The sequence below is a fragment of the Atractosteus spatula genome, chromosome 11, assembly GCF_055471065.1.
Source record: "Atractosteus spatula isolate fAtrSpa1 chromosome 11, fAtrSpa1.hap1, whole genome shotgun sequence".
NCBI classification, from domain to species: domain Eukaryota; kingdom Metazoa; phylum Chordata; class Actinopteri; order Semionotiformes; family Lepisosteidae; genus Atractosteus; species Atractosteus spatula.
In genome coordinates this window covers 11,580,604-11,601,492 of record NC_142716.1, presented here as the reverse complement: position 1 = coordinate 11,601,492, position 20,889 = coordinate 11,580,604, and the positions used below count along the sequence as shown (strand labels likewise).

At 35.3% G+C, this 20,889-nt stretch overlaps 1 protein-coding gene across 8 annotated transcripts in view; it reads left to right on the top strand.

The window, feature by feature from the left end:
* Positions 1–19,297, top strand: part of ptprc (protein tyrosine phosphatase receptor type C) — a 50,521-nt gene extending 31,224 nt beyond the window's left edge. For 5 of the 8 annotated variants that reach the window (XM_088926812.1, XM_088926810.1, XM_088926809.1 and 2 more), the window contains 20 exons: positions 43–251; positions 900–960; positions 6,800–6,908; positions 8,097–8,128; positions 8,233–8,345; positions 9,094–9,184; positions 9,292–9,368; positions 9,673–9,709; positions 10,068–10,165; positions 11,617–11,742; positions 12,299–12,456; positions 12,763–12,898; positions 13,382–13,531; positions 13,749–13,839; positions 14,254–14,390; positions 15,581–15,715; positions 15,847–15,969; positions 16,440–16,606; positions 17,582–17,717; positions 17,936–19,297. In XM_088926812.1, coding sequence (XP_088782938.1) covers positions 43–251; positions 900–960; positions 6,800–6,908; positions 8,097–8,128; positions 8,233–8,345; positions 9,094–9,184; positions 9,292–9,368; positions 9,673–9,709; positions 10,068–10,165; positions 11,617–11,742; positions 12,299–12,456; positions 12,763–12,898; positions 13,382–13,531; positions 13,749–13,839; positions 14,254–14,390; positions 15,581–15,715; positions 15,847–15,969; positions 16,440–16,606; positions 17,582–17,717; positions 17,936–18,310 — 2,561 coding nt within the window. In that variant the 3' untranslated portion in view covers positions 18,311–19,297. The remainder of the gene's footprint in view (positions 1–42; positions 252–899; positions 961–6,799; positions 6,909–8,096; positions 8,129–8,232; positions 8,346–9,093; positions 9,185–9,291; positions 9,369–9,672; positions 9,710–10,067; positions 10,166–11,616; positions 11,743–12,298; positions 12,457–12,762; positions 12,899–13,381; positions 13,532–13,748; positions 13,840–14,253; positions 14,391–15,580; positions 15,716–15,846; positions 15,970–16,439; positions 16,607–17,581; positions 17,718–17,935) is intronic. The other 3 variants (XM_088926813.1, XM_088926811.1, XM_088926807.1) reach the window with 1 other exon arrangement.
* Positions 19,298–20,889: the final 1,592 nt, after the last annotated feature.

Genomic DNA, 20,889 nt, shown 5'->3' with positions numbered 1-20,889 from the left:
TCATTTAAAATTATTCTGTATTCTGTATTTTTTTTTTCACAGCCCCAGACAAAGTGCAAAAAGCCATACTAAAAGTTGATAATCCCCACAATACAGTGAAAATAAACTGTGATATATCTAATTTCAAATTTAATGGACCACAGGGGGTTTTTAAGGCACAAATAAAAAATAGAAATGATACACTCAAAAACAATTCAATTTGTAAATTTGAATTTCATGATCTGGATTATCTCACGAGTTATACATTTGAGGTAAGTGAGACTTTTCAAATTCCTCTAAATTTGTTATTTTCTATACATGTACACAAATTTCATTATCAAAATATTGATGAGGATGTAAGTAAGCAATGATTAGTATTCTGGTTTTCCCTGTATTTGACAGATTGCTTAAAACTATTAAAAAAAGACATTAACCACTACTAAATGTTTTTTGGGTTTCCTGCTAGAAATGCAGGTTTATTAAGTTAAATTATCTGAATTTATTAAATTCCTAACAATTAATGTCTTCAGATAACACAACATGCTGTATGTTAGAAACGTATTTTAGTTATAATACTAATAATTTATCACTGCTTTATTAAACTTGTGTACAGTGCATAAACGTTAGACAAAATCACAAAAATATGTTACTGAAAAATAGGTTTATATGAAATGTTCCACATGAACTGATGCAGGAATAATATAACACTAACTGTAAAAATTGATCTTTGATAAGATCTTTGGTTCACATTGTTTGCCTTATACCTCATGTAGTACAGTACGTGGAACACAGTGCTAAATTACTGTAAAAATATAAAAATGATATTATATAAATTATTGATATGTGATAATATGCATTTGACCAGAATCTATTATGTGTGTATTAATGAATTCCTTTATTTTGTTATTTATTTGTTTTAGATTTGGGCTAATAACACAAAGAATGAATGTGAAAAAGTACTTTTTGAAGAATTCACAAAATGTAAGTTTTTCGTTACTCAGCTTAAGCAAAGTAAGAACACGCATTATGCTTTGTTCCAAAATGCTGTTATTGATTAAGGCCTTACATCTACATTTCAAGGAGAGCTCACCACTAACAGAATTATATTCCTTAACAGATTAATCCATTTATATTAAGATGCCTTAATAAGCCTTGTAGTTTAAATCAAGGTATGTAGTTGAAAAATAAAAAAATGCAAGTCAATATTAATTGGCATAGATGTTGATATCCATGTTTTCCAGCTGGTATCAAAAATAAAAATAAAATACTGTCTTTTATTGTTACAGTTTGTTTTCTTGATAATGTCTACTTCACTTACTGCAGTAAGAACTATGTATGCCATTTTTAACATTATTTATGCTCTGTATCAAACTATAAAATATGCAGAAAACTGATACTTTAGGGTATATTTTTCATTTTTTATAAGAACTTTGTTTTGAAATAATTAATAGACAAGTAACGTTTAATAAGAACAACATTTTTTAAAATGTAAAAATGCATCGTTTCTAATGTAGACATACTAACTTTTTATTAAACAAATAAGCCAAAAACAGTTAACTAGCTATTCCTGCTATGAACCGGACATTAGACAGACAAGACATTTTAGGACCTATTCTGTGTTAGGATTAGTAGGGGTTTACGTGAACTTCCTGACACAATTTTAGCTGTAACAGTAAACTATGTGAATTTACCTTGGCTATTAGTAATCAGTTGACAGAATAACAAGTAGCCTGCACATGGATTCATCACACTGAATATATTTATTGATACTTAAATTGTGTACATAAAAGCATTCAATGTAAATACACAAGGATTATCAAGCTATAGAAGGTATCAAGAAGTGGTACAAAAACAAGGATTAACATACCATTGGTTACACAAACTCATTAGCATATTCAACATTCAGACACTCATAAATAAGTACTTTTATTTAAATGAATTAAAATGATATAAACACGAGTTAGGATAGCAATAGATTTATTGAGATCAGTAATGTTAAACATCGGTAATATTGAATATTGAACTATACTCATTGACTATGGATTTGTAACTGCCACCTGAACAGAAAGACAGGGGAACGGCTGAGGGGAACTATTGCAGGGTTGGCCAATCTGTGCCTCATTGGTTTGAGGTATGCTCAATGCAATGTGAGGTATCGGGAGGAGAGAGAAGAGAAACAAGGATCCTGCTGTGGCCTTGCACTAACAGTCAGTTATCTCCAGTGAGACAGCCCTGTTAACTGGGATTAAGTCTGTGTACAGGGTGGTGACTGTTTGGTATGGGGGAGTCACAGAAAAAGAAGAGAAACTCAGTTTGCTCCCAACATAGCGGCTACTGCTGAATAATGAAATATTCAGGGGTGTTGATGAAAGTCCAACCACATTGCTCTGGTGATCAAGTGAACACACGGTCATAAAGTTTTGATGACCGTTGTGACAGTGACGTGGTTCTGTTGCCAGACAACCAAGTTGGTTCAGCAGAGAGAAGCAGAGTTAGAAGTAAATGTACACCAATTTCTGTCTGGAGAAAATACATTTGGTGATTGGTTAAGAAATCACAAAGAGGAGTGAATCTTCACACCCTACAGGTCCCTGATTGGCTGGACATCTTTTTGGAGGATTGACCTTGCCTTGTGACTTTTAAGATCATGTCCAGGTGTGACTATGGCTCTCTTCCAGACATCCAGACACCAGCGATGGACATCCATCATAGGGAGTACTGGTACTGGGTCTTCAAAAGTCATGGGAAAGACAAGAAAACAAATCCAGAAGACAAACTCATCTCCCTCATCAGATAATTAGCATCCCAGCTATTGACCATGCACTTTCCTTCATGAACAGTGGTAATGCAAATCTGAAGGAGGAGGGAGGAGCAGTGAATGTTACCAGCATTTGCAAGATCTTTCAGTATTAATCTAATCCTTCTGTCAGCCTATTGTGCATGGATCCCAGGATGGTGGAACATCAGTAGTTTCAGTAGTGAGGCAAAGCAGTGATCTTAACCATCCCCTTTGTGGATAATGGTGAACCCTGTTGGATGATGCATTAGTGGATTATCTCAGCACATCTCTGCTAGGAGCAGGATGTGAGCTACCTGCATCTGAGGGATTGAGAAAATTGACAATGGCAAGATCATCACACATACCTTTTTGAGGCATCTGCCCTCAGTGTGGTGTAATAGGAAACCACTGGAGGAGGTATGGGGGAGATCTTGAGATCTACTGTGAGGCCCTCTAGACTGATGCAAATGCATTATGAAATTGCAGGAGGAAGTGTTCTCACTGTGATAGGACATGGGGTCCACAGAGACACTTAAAAATGGTACTTTGCCAGTGGAAACCCATCTCTCCACCTGGTCTTGGAATGGCTTGCAGGTAAAGTTCCCATGATGTAGTTATCATGGGAAGGAAGTATGTGGTTACAATGAACACATTTACAAATAGCCTGTCTCAGGAACCATGATGGAAGTTGACCCAAGGGTACATTAAATTCTAGTGAATATGATCCTAATATCTTCAAAATAAAGATAAAGGTGTCAAGGCCAACTCAGTTCAAGAATCATAGAGGCCAAAACAAGGTACTTTAACCTAGAAAAAAGGGAGCTTCACAGTTGCCTCGCTTTACTGTCTCTTTTTATTTAATTTTCAATTAATAAAATAATTTAAGTTTCATCTCGCTTTTGATCTTTCATTGCAGTAAGCAGTAAGTAAGGCCAGGAGATGCAGTACAGTATGTGGTCAAGATGAGGATGTGTCAAGGTCAAACAGGAAATTTGGACAGGATGCGGGCAGTCCTCAGTTTTGGAAGACATCTTGAGACTGTTCAGGTGCAGCCAGAGAGACTGTCAGATTGTTGAGAACAGTAGAGGCTATTAAAGTTGAAAAGACAGCGTGGTCACACTGAGACCCATGGGAGTCTAGCTAAGCAGGGAGGTTGAATATATACTGTATATATAAGTACAAACAATAGTACTTGAGTCAAGGACTATACAGAATATGCTCATGACCGTTGATACCAAGACTAAGGATGGAGAATTTTCAAGTGAAAGTTGTCCGACACAGAGTTTGCATCAAGTCTGAGACTCACGGAAACTGGGTCTGAGTTTAATTCAATCCCTGAATCAAGAACCCTCAAGACAGCATAATACAGTCTAATATGCTGTTGAGCATCCAACAGATCTCAACACAAAGATTATGGGTAGCGTATGCAAAAGTCCCACATATAAAGTCTGGCAGGGAGAGAGAGACAGTAGGTAGAAAAAGAAAGAGAAAGTCTGCAGAGTTAAGGACCTTTCTTCACAGCAGGTGACTCACAACCTTGAAAAGGTAAAGAATTCCTGGTCTCTCACCAGGCGCAAGGGTCAGTGAAACAAATCTAAATCGTAGTTCAAAGGCAGACCTTCCTACCTTAATTTTAATCAAATTAAGGTAATTCAATTAACTAAACAATAGAGAAAGTGTATTAGGAAAGTTATAAAGTCATATTGATAGGTTAAAAGATTTGTAATTAAGAGTTGATTAAACAATGCCATTCCAGCTTCTACCCTGTATATGAAAAAGTAGTAAAAAATACAAAATAACGTGATTAGACAGCAGCAATGAAAAATAGATGTTGATTTATTTGGCATTAACTGGTGTGTTGGTGTTAGACTGATATTAGGGTGTTCAAGGTCAGGCTTTGTTTTGTCCAGTAAGGATTTTTTTATAATTTATTATTTACAAAATGTTCAGCAAGACCATTACTTTGGTAATCTGGACTTGTACTGAAAAGTTTGAGGTACCTAGACTGTGAGAAGATCAACAGAGATTTTAATCTTTTTTATGACCAAAGGTGGTTGTCAGAAATGACATTTTTACACCAGATATTCCATGCCTGGTGAATGCTGTTTGCATCACTGCTGTGGGTGTGGTGGTGGTCAACTTTTCAAAATCAAAGATTCTGCTGTTATAAGCAGCTGTCACAATGTTACCCTGCTTCACTGTTACCTATGAGAATGGCCTAACCACATATTCCTGAACTCTCCGGGAATTATGAGACACACTTGCTTGTAAAAAACTCTACTACTGTATATGATATATACACCAAGGGTATACAGTAATTAATACACTGTGCATAAATATGCCAAATAAAAAAGAACATGGCAGAAAATACAGTATTGTTCAGTTTATTATAAAAAATATTAAAATATTATGAAATGGAATCATGAAAATGAACATAAAGCATGAACTTTATGTTTTATTGAATGTACAGTAGTAATCTTAAGGAAGATATGATGAGACTACAATATGTACTGTACATACAACAATATGAATGATCTGTTGATGTTGGCAAAAAGTTAATACAAAGGTAATGATAAAGTTCATAATGGATTGATTGTACAATACTGTATCACTACTGTTCATCTTATTATTTTATTAAGTTTGGCTTACAATAAAACAGTACACAAAAACACCAAGTACTTTAACTACATTAATATTTTTAAGGGCAGAATGGTGGCTATAAATGGTGCTGGGGTCCTGGGTTCAGTTCCAGACCTGGGGTGCTATCTGTGTGGAGTTTGTACTCTGAGTCATTCTTCTGTTTTTTTCCAACAATTATTTTGTGGTATACAGTAGTTCCAGATATTACATAGAACTACAGACAGAAACCGAAATGCCTCCAGGCCAGCCTGTTTACAAAGATAAGTTACCTATTGTGTCTAAATGTTCACAGCCGAAATATGAATATAATCCCATAAAACAACTAATAAAAAACAAGAGATGTAATCCTCATATTATGAAGAGAAGATAAATGGTATTGAAGATAATGGACCCTATGCGGTGGTTTTGGAAACGGTGTAAAAGTTACCAAACCTATGCCGATGGCGATTAAAGGAAGCGGGTTCAGAGTGGTGTTTTTTAGAAGCCGGGTTCCAGATCCAGAATTGCTAATCCAAAAGGGGAAAGCCAAAGTCCGTTAACCAGAAAAAACACTAATCCGAGTAGTCTGGCGAAGTAACGAAGTCAAAAGTTAAGTCATTGTCACCAAACCAGGAAAGCCACACAAAGAAGTCACAAACACAAAAAGAGTGTCATTAAGCTCACCAGAAAAGTTCCAATTCTGAGTGTAGAATGAGTTGTGAACTAGGCTAAAGTAGTCTGGCGAGTGTAGGTGTGTTGGTAAGGGAGAGATCAGATTGCTTATCTTGTTAAAGACGAATTAGACCTACCCCTGGAGGCTGAGGTAGATGCTCACGGGTGGGGTACCCTCTGTTGCCAGGTAACCGATCTTGTAACACCTTAATTCAAAAAAATAAATGGAGTTTATAACATAGGTACGGGAGGGATTACAACAACCAAAAGTTTGGGAAAGATGACAACAACCAAGACTCAGCTGTCAGTAATTAGCAATCACTCCTGCATGGGTGTCCTGGTCTCCTTGTCCTGCATGGCCAGGAGGCCAGCCCTCAGCCAAGTGGGTTAAGCCATAATTTCGCTCCATGACGCTTTCATCTTGGGTGTTTGTCATTCCTCGAGAATTTGTTTTATTCAGTCAAAAATACATTATACAATTTAAAACAAGTTTTCTATGTTTTTGTTCTTTATTTTACAATAACATACCTTCCTTTAACCTGCTAATATTAGTAATTGTATTTTAAATGTCAATTTCATATTAGCAGTGTTACTCTTGCATCTAAATCACAGACATTTGTGCATGCGTTTAGTACATGCTTATGCCTATTCAGGTCAGTTTTCTGTGAACTAAGAATCAGAATTCTTATTTGTTATTCACACTTTCACTAAAAAAAGGTTTGTTTCAGTTTCTTGTATTTTGTTTTTCAGATAATGACAAAGCTCTTATAGGATTCCTGGCATTCCTTATCGTTGTGACTTCTGTAGCTCTTCTTTTTGTTCTTTATAAAATTTATTTGCTGCAGAAAAGGAACTCTAAGTAAGTTGCTTTCTGGGTTTTCTTTGAAAGAAAAGCAGAGATACAGCAAATATTTGAAGATAAATAATTTAGAAAATTAACAATGTATTTAAATTCACTAAGATTCAACAGCCCTGTGATGTCTAGGGATTCCATAACTACTGTATGTTTACTGTTGGCAATGCAAACACTCTTGGATAATTCAGCTGCAGTACTTGTAGTTAAATGAGAGAAGATGGGTTCTCTTCCACTCACATCAGAAATACTGATTAGCTGTTCATTCATCATGATTGGTTACAGGAAATTGTTGCAACCTTGTTTGTAACCATTCTAATATTCTTGATAGGTTAAAAAAAGCCTTATGACATTCATTACAAAAACATTGTTGCTTGGTGATGGTTTTGAGATAAAGTAAACTAGGAATTGTAATCACTGGCGAAGTTGCTTCCACCAAGTAACGATTCAAGGTGGTGAATAGTTACTATACAATCAACTTTCATTTTTCACCATCATTTAACTTATTTTACCAATAAAAGTTTTTAGGTTGAGTATTTGATGAAAAACACATTATTTGTAAGATGAGGAATCATTTGAGGAAGTTAATACTGTTTCAATGCTCTGTGTATGGTGGTGTGCAGTAAACGTCTGCACAATTAAAAACTTGTGCTTCAATATACTGCGAAATGACACAATTTTGGTCTCTTGTGGTAGTCAAGTAGCCATTAATCCTAAAATAAGCAAATACTGACCTGGACCAGATGTTCTAAGATAGTGTCAAGAATTTACTGTTATTATTTAATGTTTATAGACAGGAAACAAGTCAAACCACTTTTTAGATAGTTTTGCTATTTATTGTCTCAACTAAGTCACTATATTTTACTTGCTTTGTGATGCACCTAGAGCTTTTTGTATTGATTTATAATTCAAAGCAAATGCCATACATTTATATTATTTCCTATTGTAAATTATGATATACTGTAGAACTACTGTATACTGTATAAGCTATAAAATATATGAAACCCATTACTGAATAATTATTTTTTTGGTAACATGAAAAGCCCCAAGGGATTTCTGCATAGTGGTATTTTAAGACAACAATAAATGTTACCTGTCTGTCACAGGTTCTGAATGTTTTAGCCATTTCATTTTTGTAAAGATGCAAAATCACAAATTTATTTTCAACTGCTCATGCCGTTCTTTGTTTTACAGCAACAATGAAGAAACCTTAGAACTCATCACTCGTAAGTGCTTTTCTTCGTAAACTCCCATTTATGTCTGGTATGCATTTCTTATTTTATATTTTTTCTTATTTTCTGTTCTAATTTTGTACTTTCTGTAACATCAGCAGAAGATGAAGCACAGCTCTTGAATGTTGAGCCCATATCTGCAGAGCACTTGCTGGACACTTATAAAAGAAAGGTCGCAGATGAGGGAAGACTCTTCCTGGCGGAATTTCAGGTAATTGCATTTTCCTTCTGTAACCAATAAAATGTATTGCTTAGCTGAAGGAGGGCTGTTTAGTACATAAAATGTAATTACAAATAAAATACTGATCTCGCAAAAAACATTTACATAAATACAATTACAAAATCAAACAACTGATTGAAATTTGTCAGTCTTGCCTGTTTGCATGTATTTTATACTGTAGAAATCCCATTGATCTTGACAACACGTATGTCAACTACTGACATTGGCGCAAGGTGCTGGAACACTGACAGATTGGTACACAGAGAGTTTAGATGAAGGTGGAGATGAACAGGGAGCAGGAATCAGAGTTTCCAAAAATACAAAGTCAGACAGGGGAGGTTCGTAGCCGGGTAACCACAAAGCAGACAAAGCCAGAGAGGATCCAGGAACATGGTCAGGAGACAAGGCAGAGAGTGGTTTGCAACAAGCTGACAAGGCAAAGAGAAAATGAACCAAAATACAGCTAGCAGGACTCTCAGAGAGAAACCCACATTGACAGAATGCTAGAGCAGGGGTAGTCAGGACTTAAATACTGTAGATGTTAACTAGTTATGTGCCCATCAATTAGAGGCAGGTGGTACTGACAACCACCCATACTGTGTACGGACAGCCCAAGTGGCTGAATCAGACTGCATGAATACATGGGAGGGCAAGCTGACATTCACATTCACATTCATGTAGTGCATATAGTGCATAAACCATGTGTGCATATTTGGTAAAAGTGCAATTTTATTTCCAGAGCATTCCAAGAGTTTTCAGCAAATACGCTGTCAAGGATGCCAGGAAAGCTTGCAACCAGAATAAGAACCGTTATGTTGATATCCTGCCATGTAAGTCCTGCCAACTTTCTCGGCTGCCTAGCAGAAATTTATTGAATACAGCATTTTAGAAGAAAATGTTTTCTTTTAAAGATGGCTAACGTTTATTCATTTGACAGATGATTACAACCGTGTCCAGCTTTCCATGATAAATGGAGAAGTAGGTTCTGACTATATCAATGCAAGCTTTATAGATGTAAGTAATGACACTGTTTATTTTGAAATATTCTTATAGCTTAATAATTATTTTAAGTGATTTAAAGTTTTTTTCTGAATTAAGATTTTAGCAATGATCTGGTTAACTTGTAATCAGCACTAATGATTACTTAAACATCTAAAAACATATGCATACTGTATTAGCTTTTCACAGATTAATTTTATAGACTATTTTTAGACTAACAACATAAGAGCTTTCTGTTTTGTGCATGTATTATTAACTTGTATAATGTATAATATGTATAATTTATAATATTAAAAATTATCAAACATACTTTTTACAGGGTTATAAAGAACCAAGGAAGTACATTGCTGCACAAGGTTTGATTTTTCTTTTGTTACATTTGCTTTGTGCACGGTTAAAAAGTTTCAGACCAAGTAAAGAAAAAGTAGACCAGAATGTTGTCATTTATACAAAAAAAACAAGTCTAACTCCTCCAGGCTCTTTCAAAACTTTTCTACATTCACAGTACAGATTAAATAACAGTACACTCTTTTTAACGTGAGATAGAATTCTAGATTTTAGAAACTGATGTTTGTTTATGTGATTGTAAAAAATAAAACCCTTTTCAATAAACCATATTGAAGCTATTTTACAACTATTCCAATGTGTTTTGTCAATTTACCTTCTGTACTATAGTTTTACTGTAACTGACATTCTTTATATTGTCCCTTTTAGGGCCAAAGGATGAGACAGTTAATGATTTCTGGAGAATGATTTGGGAACAGCAGTGCTCTATTATTGTGATGGTAACCCGCTGTGAGGAAGGAAACAGGGTAAATAATGATTTTCTTGGTACAGTATATTGGTACAGGCAAATCTAATTGACTGATTATTTGTTATGTATGATGTATAATACACTGATATTTGTTGTGTATGATGTATAATACACTGAACATTGTGATTTTTTTATCTCCACATGAATGCACTTATGTCTAATAGTTCTTAAATTTGTCCATAGTGTGGTTTCCTACAGGTGGAGGCAGTAAAATACAGTGCCGTGGTTATGATACATCAGAAAGTGGGTGGAAGATCCCAAACAAATCATAACCCCCTCAGAGCTTCAGTCAAACTAAATCAGATCCAAGAGTTTCTGTGGATACTCCATAAAATCTTAATGGATTATCTCAGTCTTAGTCTAGAAATCTTAGTCAGTTCACTTTGGGCTGCATGGGCTAGTAAATTGCCTGCAAAAAGCTCAATCTACATTCAAGAATGCAGGAAGGATTTTTAATATTAGGAATCATATCTGACATACTGTAACAGCAACTGGACGTGAGTCCTCTTTGCTGAAAGTTCATATTACGTCTTGATGATGCCTCAGATAGGCAGGGCCATGTCATATAAATCTTGTTGAAAACATGATAGAGAGTATGTGTATCGGTCATGGTGTGGGGTGCCCTCATTATTATTATTATTATTATTGATTTGTGTGTCATCCAGAATAGCACACTCGCTATTTCCCAGGATTGTGCACAAGATCCAAGATTCTCTATTCCAATCACAGGACCAGCTCCCACAGAAAAACACCTTAGATCAGAATACTTAAAGATAGATTCCTTATCTTTGTTTGTTGTATTTGTCTATGTGCCTTTTAAACACTTTTAATACCCTTAATATAACCATGTTTAGTTTAAGAACATTGTTCTTTAATGCATTGAACCTCTGAAACTTATGCTTAGGTTAGTTCAATGGTAGACATGATTAGACAAAAAATAACTACTGTAGTTTTAAGGAAACCAAATCAATAAATTAATAAGAAAACACATTGTCCATATTTTGAACATTATTTTACTTTAAGGTTTATTTTTGTAGTTATATGTTACTAATCTGTTGTTTTATTTACTTCTTTGATAGATACAGTACTTCAATTACCAAGTGCGACCCAGATCATGTCTGTAAATGGCCTGGGTGATAAAAAAACAAAAAGTAAAATAAAAAAATAGTTTATTAGGAAAACAAATAAAACACACATACTTAAAAAATGTGACCATTGTGTTGGAGGGACTAACACTTTCTTGTTATGAGACTATTTATAAATAGTATATATTTAGGTACACTAATATACAGTATACTTATCAGTATGATATCAGTATCATATATACAGGTATATTGATATATACTAATCAATATAAGCTTTATATTAACACAGTATTAAAAGAAATACAGTACCAAAAGTCAATATACACAGCCTAATGAAGTCATACTGTATGTTGTCTTTATCTAGAACAAATGTGCTCAGTATTGGCCATCAATGGACAGGGAAGCTGAGATCTTCGGGGATTTTGCAGTGAAGATTAACGGAGAAAACCAGTGCCCAGATTACATTATTCGAAACCTGAATGTTACAAACGTGAGTTTGGTTCTTTCTTTGAATGTCAGTATCATGTATGTGATATTATGTTTTCTTAATTCAAAGAACGTTACCATTGTGTGAATTTCACTTTATTTGAGTTTACTTGAGGATTCTTATTTTAAAATGTAATAAATCTCCCATTATTATTTTAACTTTCACAAGAATTTCCAGATAGTAGTGTTGCTTTAAGAGTTGCTGTCCTATCCTCCTTTGCATTCTGTTAAACAATGCTTTTTTGAATGTGGGAGTCTATGATCTCAATGGCAATATAAACATTTGAATTACTGGACCATAACAATTACTTTGGAATTAAGTGATTATTAAATCAGTTACATTTCTATTTAAAGCTGACATGCATAAATTTCTTAACAAACAATAGATCTATGACACAAAGAATCAACTTAGGAACGAATATACAATTCTAATTGTTTTCACATGAAATTTGAGTTTGAACTGATACAACTCAAACTAATTGGCACAATGCATGTGCTTCATGGAAACATGTAGAACTATTAAAAACAGAATATTACAAGACCTCCTGATATGTTTACAGAGGAAGGAGAAGAACTCAGAGAGAGCAGTGACTCACATCCAGTTTACTAGCTGGCCTGACCACGGGGTACCTGGTGACCCCCATCTTCTGCTGAAGCTGCGGAGACGTGTTAATGCTTTCAACAATTTTTTCAGTGGTCCCATAGTCGTCCACTGCAGGTATGAAAAAACATTTCACAGCGTTACCAACTATGCGAAAAATTAATGCACTGACTGTGCATTATTTGAAATTCTGCTTGGACTGAGTCCCAATATGCATATCGCCTTTCCTTGAGAAGAAGTCTTTTAGAACTGCAATAAAAAGAAGAAAGAAGGATTTTGTATTGGTAGAAACCCGTTATTTTTTTATTAATTAATTCAATTTGGTCTCAAACACACCTCTGCAGTTTTAATAAGTTCTAATTTGCCATTTTGGTTGCATAGTGCATTTCTTTTGGTCATTGTTAACCTCGTCTTTCTCTGCAGTGCTGGTGTTGGCCGTACTGGCACATATATTGGCATTGATGCTATGATGGAAGGCTTAGAGGCTGAGGGGAGAGTGGACATTTATGGATATGTGGTCAAACTGCGGCGTCAGCGCTGCCTCATGGTGCAAGTCGAGGTGAGAATTTCAAAATGTGATTTTGAAATACAATTGCATGCAACACCTTGTCTCACTCCATGTCTCCCCCTAAATAACATAACATCAGTTTATTAGCCCTATACAATTTCTTGGAATTCATCTTTTCACATACCCCAGCTTGCTCTCCATGAGACACAGATACACAGACAGGGAGAGAGCCTGGGGTCCAAGTGCAGGGTCAGCCATTGTACAGCACCCCTGGAGCAGCTGGGGTTAAGGGCCTTTCTCAGGAGCCCAAAAGAATAGGATTCCTCTGCAAGCTGCAGGATTTGAACCAACAACCTTCCAGCCACAGGCACATATCCTTAGCCACAGAGCCATCGCGCCGCCCTGATACAAGAGTTACTTGGAGGAATACGCATATCAAAGTAGTGGTAAAAATCAAAATCAAGCTTCAGCCTTGTTCTTGTTGCAATATTCAGTGGATACAGTTGATACAACCATTTCTGTATTTCTTCACAGGCTCAGTACATACTAATCCACCAGGCCCTGATTGAACACAACCAATTTGGAGAGACAGAAATCCCCCTTTCTGAGCTGCACTCCACACTGAACAACTTGAAGAAGAAAGACCCACCCTCAGATCCGACTCTGCTGGAGGCTGAATTCCAGGTGATTTTCTCTAGTTTCTGAAGAATTCTCAAAAGACTCCATTCCAAATACGCACTCCTATGCATTGCCAAAAATATGGATGTGCAAAATGATTATATCAGTGAACATGAACAATCAGTGGTTGCTAACGGCTTTTGCTCATTTTGACAGAAAAGGAAATGCTCATTTTGATTCAAAGGTCGGTTACATTAATCAAAGCTGTATTATCCTATTTCAGAGACTTCCAAAATATAGAAACTGGAGGGTCCAAAATGCAGGCACAAATGAAGAGAATAAGAAGAAGAACAGATATTCAAATGCTATCCCATGTGAGTACAGTATCACAATTATAATGTGCCAGTTATCTCACATGTATCCAATTCATATTTGACATTAGTCAAAGTACGTGTGTAAGATATGAAGGGCCCTAGGTATAACCCTTTATCTTTCTAACTTCTTAAACCCACAATAGGAGCAAAACACATTTCTTGATATCATAGTCCAACTTAGAGCAACATTAAAAAACTAATGTTACATATTGAAAGTGTAATTTTCTCAATTACAAACAACTTAAAAAGCACTATTAAGAGAATGATCCCAAAAAGAATTTTAGAATCATAGACTAGCCATACAGAATTTGTAACGATTCTTTACTCTGAACAGTATACTACTGTTTATGCCTATAATGCTATAATGGTTTTCATGGTTACAAATGTATCTTCTACTGTAATGCTATGCTGCAGATGACTACAACAGAGTGCCTATTAAGTTGGAAGATGAAAAAAGCCAGGAGAGTGAACACGAGGAGGACACTGAGGACTCATCTGATGATGATGATGATGAAGATTCGACCAAATACATCAATGCATCTTTTATGGATGTATGTGTCGGAGTCCATGTTATATTGTAAAAACCAAGAAAATGGATTTTGACGTCTGTAGTCAATCTGTCATTTAATAAGCAATATAATAACACCTAGGGGGAATGGGTATATGGCTAACTTGGTTTCCCAGTCATTTACTCACAAGCAGGGTTTTTCACTACTGCAAATTTTACCCTTAATAATAATTAAAATTAAAACAAATTTTCATCTAGAATATCCCTCCTCTCCTGTCTTCAGGTCCTTGCTTTTAGTCCTGAGCTCCCTCCTGCTTTATTGCTGAGCTGGGTGAATCTGCAGGCAGTGAGACTCAAGACCTTTGAGCGAAAGCCTGTATAGATTTAAAATAAATGTATTGCATCTCAAATATTTATTCATTAGAATTATATTTACTTATGAATATTTATATTCATTAGAATTATTTACTTAAAGAAACTAAGGAATGAATTATGCATCAGGGACTTCCTTTGAAAGAGTATTGTGTATTTCAGCTGTTAAATATTATGTATTGCATGGAAAATAGTTATAATATATATGGTTAATTGTGACCTTTCTCTCAGATGGGGAAGTCATTAATTGAAAATGATCAAAAATTCATTTTAGAACACAATTTTACGTGAGCCAGAAAGCACCTTTGAGTGTAATTGTTGTAGGTATACATTTTCAAAATTCCGACAATAGTTCAGTCAAATCCTAACTAATATGACGCAGAGACAAAACTCATTCAAAGTTTATTTGGTGGAATTCGTCTGACTGAGGGAACAACTACTTGAGAGAAAGTCCAAGGCTGATGGGTCCACAACATGACATCACTAGAAATGAGCCAAGCCAGGTAGCTGCTGCAAGAGTGAAGATTGGGAGAAGGGAAGGGTGCACCAAAATATTTGCAAAGGTGTAATTAGAATGCAATATATTGAGGAGACTAGAAACCAGAAGATTAGAATTTGACATTCTTCTGAAAATGTACTGTATGTCAAAACTCCACATTGCACATTTAAACACTGAAGGTCCTAATTTCTATGACAAATCCCAGGATGGCTGAGTTCAGATTATTCTTTCCAACAGCTTTTCACATCTCCTCTACAGGACAGAGCACAAGTTGGATCAGGACAAGAACATAAATAATTATTAGTGGGAAAGCTTATAGTTGTCTCATACTTTAAAAATACTCTGTTGTTATACTTTTTCAGGGCTACTGGGGTCAGAGAAGCCTGATTGCTGCCCAGGGACCTCTTCCAGATACCATTGCAGACTTTTGGCAGATGGTCTTCCAGAAAAAAATCAAGATTATTGTGATGCTCACAGAATGCATAGAGGGAGATAAGGTTTGTCCCTACTATAATGGAAACTAGTTTAAAGGATCTCAATATATTTAGCAGGACAAATATACTGTGTTATGTTGTGAACACATGCATGTCTCTTATGTGATCTTGTTTTATTCGGATACATTTTTTAGGATTTCTGTTCGAAATACTGGCATGATGAAAAGAAGTTATATGATGAAATCGAAGTTGGAGTGGTGGACTACAACGTCTGTCCGGAATACATAATCCGATCTATTGAAATAAAACACACAAAGGTAATTCTGATATAGTGGTTACAATTAAGAAGGGAGGAGAGAAGACGAGAAATACAGGAAAAAATAACATGAACTGTTTTCAGGAGAACTAAAACCTTTTAATATGAGTTAGTATGACCTTAAAATCAGTTAACTGCAAAAACATACAGTTATATCTGCATAACTTTTTGTAAAGTCTAATGATCCTTTAGACTCCCTTTATTTCAAAAGGAAGACAAAGACAAAAAGGTTACTAATTGTTTATTGTAATGTTCTGAGATGTGAAGTGTCGATTCTTTTGTTGTTGTCCCAGAAGTTGCTCGTAATTTCTATAATGAATAAAACCAATACACAGAACTGAAAAGGTGCATTCTTAAAAGCAAACAAAATATTGTCCTGAACCACGGAAATGATCACATAATACCCTGCCTCATAACAAACAGAAAGGCTGATTTGTATGTGATTTGTTTTTCCATTTTCTGCCTTTTTAGAGGAAAGAGAGCCGTAGGATCTACCAATATCATTTCCAGAAGTGGAGTGGGCATGACCTTCCAGAGAATCCACAGGATCTTATTGCTTTGATAAGGAGCATAAAGCAAAAGATTCCCCAGAAATCTGGCAAGGACAACAAGAGTGTGCCTCTTGTTGTTCACTGCAAGTGAGTGACAATTGAATTTGTGTGACAGCTACCTTGAATAAACAGAATGCGTGAAACAGAGGACACAAAACTGTTATGCAGTTGTTAAAGTGAATGCCATTTATGACACGAACCACTGTACTACTGAATGTTCAGCATACGGGCAGTACAGTATGTGTAGGCGGTTCACATGGTATGTTCATCAACACTGCTTCACCTCCATTAATTAAGAAAGTTATCCTATTGAATTGGCTTCTGGGAAAGCTGGCCCTGGTGTATGTGTCTGTGTTTGTGTTTGCCTACCCAGAGATGGACTGACGTCCCGTCTTGAATATCCCATCTTGCTCATGCTAATTGCCAGAATAGGCTCTCACCCCCCCCCCCCACTCCTCAACCCTGAATTGAATTAAGCCAATTAGAAAACGGAAAAATGGATGGAATACCACACAGAGAGCACATGTTTAAACATGTTTAAGCATATGAGTTAGAAGTACCTGAAGAGCAAAGTGTTATATCAGTTTTTATTTTTTAGTGGAATACATAATGAATGTTTGAAAGGTGATAAGTCTCAATTCCTGTCAATCATCTGGCTCTTGAGTATGACTATAGGCCACTGGACACCTATTTCCTTGTATTTTTTGCAATAGCACCCCTCTGCTCCCTCCTATTCCACTGCCAATGTACTGCAGCAACCTCTTGTTTCATCACTGGGAGAATCCCCACTGCCTTGTCCACATTGACAGGCAGCAATCCATCAAACCAAGCATGTTAAAAAAAAATCATTATTGGCATGTGCCTGTTACTTCTGCATTTGATCGAAAATCACTACATTGCATCTACCTATCCACTACAAAGCAATGTGATCCACACATGAAGAACTGAGGTGGTTCTTTTGTTTTTAACTCTAAAGACCAAAGGGTTCTTTTGCACAATTTTAAACTTTATTGACTTATTTAAACCAACCTAATCATATGCTTAATATTCTGTTTGTTCTAGTGATGGGTCAACACGGACCGGGACGTTCTGTGCACTGTGGAATATCTTGGACAGTGCGGATACAGAAAAGCTGGTTGATGTTTTCCAGGTGGTAAAGAATCTACGCAGAGAAAGACAAGGGATGCTTTCATCCTTTGTAAGTAAAAGAAGAAAAAACAACGTCCTTCTTTTTTTGGAGAAAATCTGTGCTATTGTTTTGAACCTGCACTGTTTATTCCCCCCCTGAAAACTGTTAACATTTTGGCTTCATACAGTAAAACATTTGCCAAATTGCAGATTGTGTCTGAGAGCAGTGAAAAATATGCAAGAGTAATTTCTTGTACGCTGAATCCAAATGCTTGCTTTCCTGAACAGGAGCATTACCAGTTCCTGTATGATGCCATAGCGAGCGCCTACCCAGCCCAGAATGGAGAGGTGAAGCCAGCTAGAGCAGCAGACTCTGTGGAGGTTGTCAATGAAGGCAAAATGGCCACAAAGGAGATGCCTGAAAACGGGGCCGCCAAGGAGAGTGTAGAGGAGCCAGTGCCCCAGTCCACTGAAAAACCTCAAAAAGCTAGCTCCACAGAAAGTGAACCTGCAGATACTACCTCTGCCAGCGCCGAAGGAAAGAAAGAGCCCTCCTCATCACAGGAAGTGCCAAAAGAATCCTCTAGTACCGAGAAAGTGTGTGAAGGAGATTCAGAAGAGAGCACTTCTAATGGTCCCACTCCTAATGTTGAGAGCAAATAAAGAGAACTGTGCATGTGATTGTGTTATATATTCCAAATATTCTTTTCTTTGGTACATGCGGTACTTCAGCTTTTTCAATATTTTATGCAAATCTTTTATTTTTCAACATTGGAGGACAAAGATAATGTTTCCAGATATAAGAAAAAAATGAATGTACTGTAAACGTTATGCTGTGGAGAGTCATAGAAGCAAGACATCTGCCTTTATTTTACTACACTCCAGACAGGGCTTTGAATTATCTTCAAACTACATAATGTAATTGATAAGACTTTGTATATTCATTCATTATTTTTCACACGATCAATAATCTGAAGTTTAAATACTATACTATTACAATTTTCAAATTTAGAAGGAAGAGTATTTTGCCTAACATCAAGTTAGCACTACTCTGCTTACTAGACCATCAATATCAAACTAAATTTTGCTTTGTTAAAAAGCTTTTGCACAATGTTGCTTGATTTGTGCCTATTGATAAGGAATATATTATATCCAGTGTGTCTTTTTATCTGTAGTTTTGGGAGCTTTTATATGCTTAATACATGCATGTTTCCTCATATGATATGTAAAATACCCAACCCAGTTTTAGTCTAAATAGAAGAAAATTAATTTATAGAACCTGTGAACAAAAAATTAATGTTGGAAATCCCGTTGAATACCCAAAGAAAAATTGAATTTATGTTCTTTTTTTTGCAGGTCACAAGTAATTCAAATGTTTGAAAATTATTTTAAAAATTCACCATATTCTTGTACTTTGTTACTTTTAGCGACCATTTTCTATCGGAAATAAATGTTAGGTCAGAAACAATGCCAAACGAAACTATACAATAATAAGAATGAACTCGAGTTATAATTCCTGCTTAAACTAAGCAAAATGTTGTCAAGAATGTGCTTTTAAACAGCTTGTACTTTGCTGCTGTTCTGTAATGAAGTCTAGACACTTGTTAAAATGAGCTTCATTGGAGTTTTAAATAAATATAGCTTAAAACTTATTGTATTGTAAGTTTTTATTTCTATTTCCAAGTATTAATGCTTGTAATTTGTGTTTGTGTATCCAGAGTTTCATCTAATATTAGGCAGATTTCAGCAGGGAAAGGTTCATGGAAATCAAACTGTAATAGCCGTGTATCACTAATGCGCAGACTTGTCTTACTTGAATATGCAAACTGTATATTGCATCAAAAAATATATTTAGTGCATTTGTGTTAAACCATGTTATATACTGTGTACTGTATATAAACAGTCTCAGGTAATATTTTATGTAATGTCTGCAAGGTACTGAGATATCCAGCCATATTGTTAAACCAAATACCCTGGCTTTTAAGAAAGACTGCATGATAAAATTTTTGAATCAGTCTACTCTAAAACAACATGGCTTAAATAGCCGCCTTTCATTTGTAAATGTTCTTATTTTTGTTGTGAATCAATACATTTATCTCAGTTTATACAAATCCTCTGGAATATCTATGCAGAATCCAAATGAATTACACCTTTAACTTTTTATTGAGAATTGTATACAGTACTTTTATGTTCTGAATGTTTTCAGCCTTTTTTGGTACATCTCCTAAAATGTGTAATTACAGCACTGTATAATCAATATTATTGACTTCACTATACCTAGTAAAATTTAGTACAGTACAGATCAAATACACATTTTAAAATTAAAAAAAATGTATTTATTTGAAGTTCTCTATCATTATTTCTAAAACTTTATTATTACACAAGCCACAGTGTTCTCATACTTCCTAGTTTGTTTGTAGCCCATAGAAAATGGTGTATTTGTTTTCTTATCTGTTTGTCTTTCTAACACAATGTAATGGGTGATATCTTTTTAGAAATTTGCTTCTATTTCTCCAACAATTACCCTGGTGTACTGTTGTACAAGATTATGTAGTACAACACTACAATTCCATGTACTATTGCATTTAATGCTGATACTCAGTTACACATAACTTTTGCAGTTTCTTAAATGTACAGTAGATTGGTGCTGTTTTTTATTTTTTATGACTGTTTTTTATGACATCATGTTGCTTCTTCCTTGTTGATGCATGCAAGAAACTACTAAATGGTGCCTGAAACTTCACTTTCCTTCTCTACAATTACCTCTACTACCCACATCCAAAACATAATGCTAATTTATACCAAATTTACAGTAAAAGAAATGTTCCTATTAGACGGAGGCAAACATTTAATGCTAACTCGTTTTCCTGCTTGACATAATTGATCTTATTAACAAACAAGTAAAAGGCTTAGGCATTTTTAATGATTTATTTAACATTATGTGTTTTCTTAGAAAACAAAACATTTTAAATGCAATGCAGTTAAATAAAGGCAGGTTTTGTGTGTGGTTTTATATATGTGGGCCAATATCTCTCAACCTCTGAGTAAACAAGCAAACAGGTCTCATAAAAATTATGGAAAAAAGGTAACATTTCAAAGCATAATAAAGTACAGTGGTTTTTTCATAGTGGTGATTTTATTTTTTAAGATGTGTCTTTTTCAAAATATTGAATCAGCAGCATAATTAAATAACATTTTGCTATCCTAAAAAAATCCTAAATATCCTAAAATTCTTTAACCCA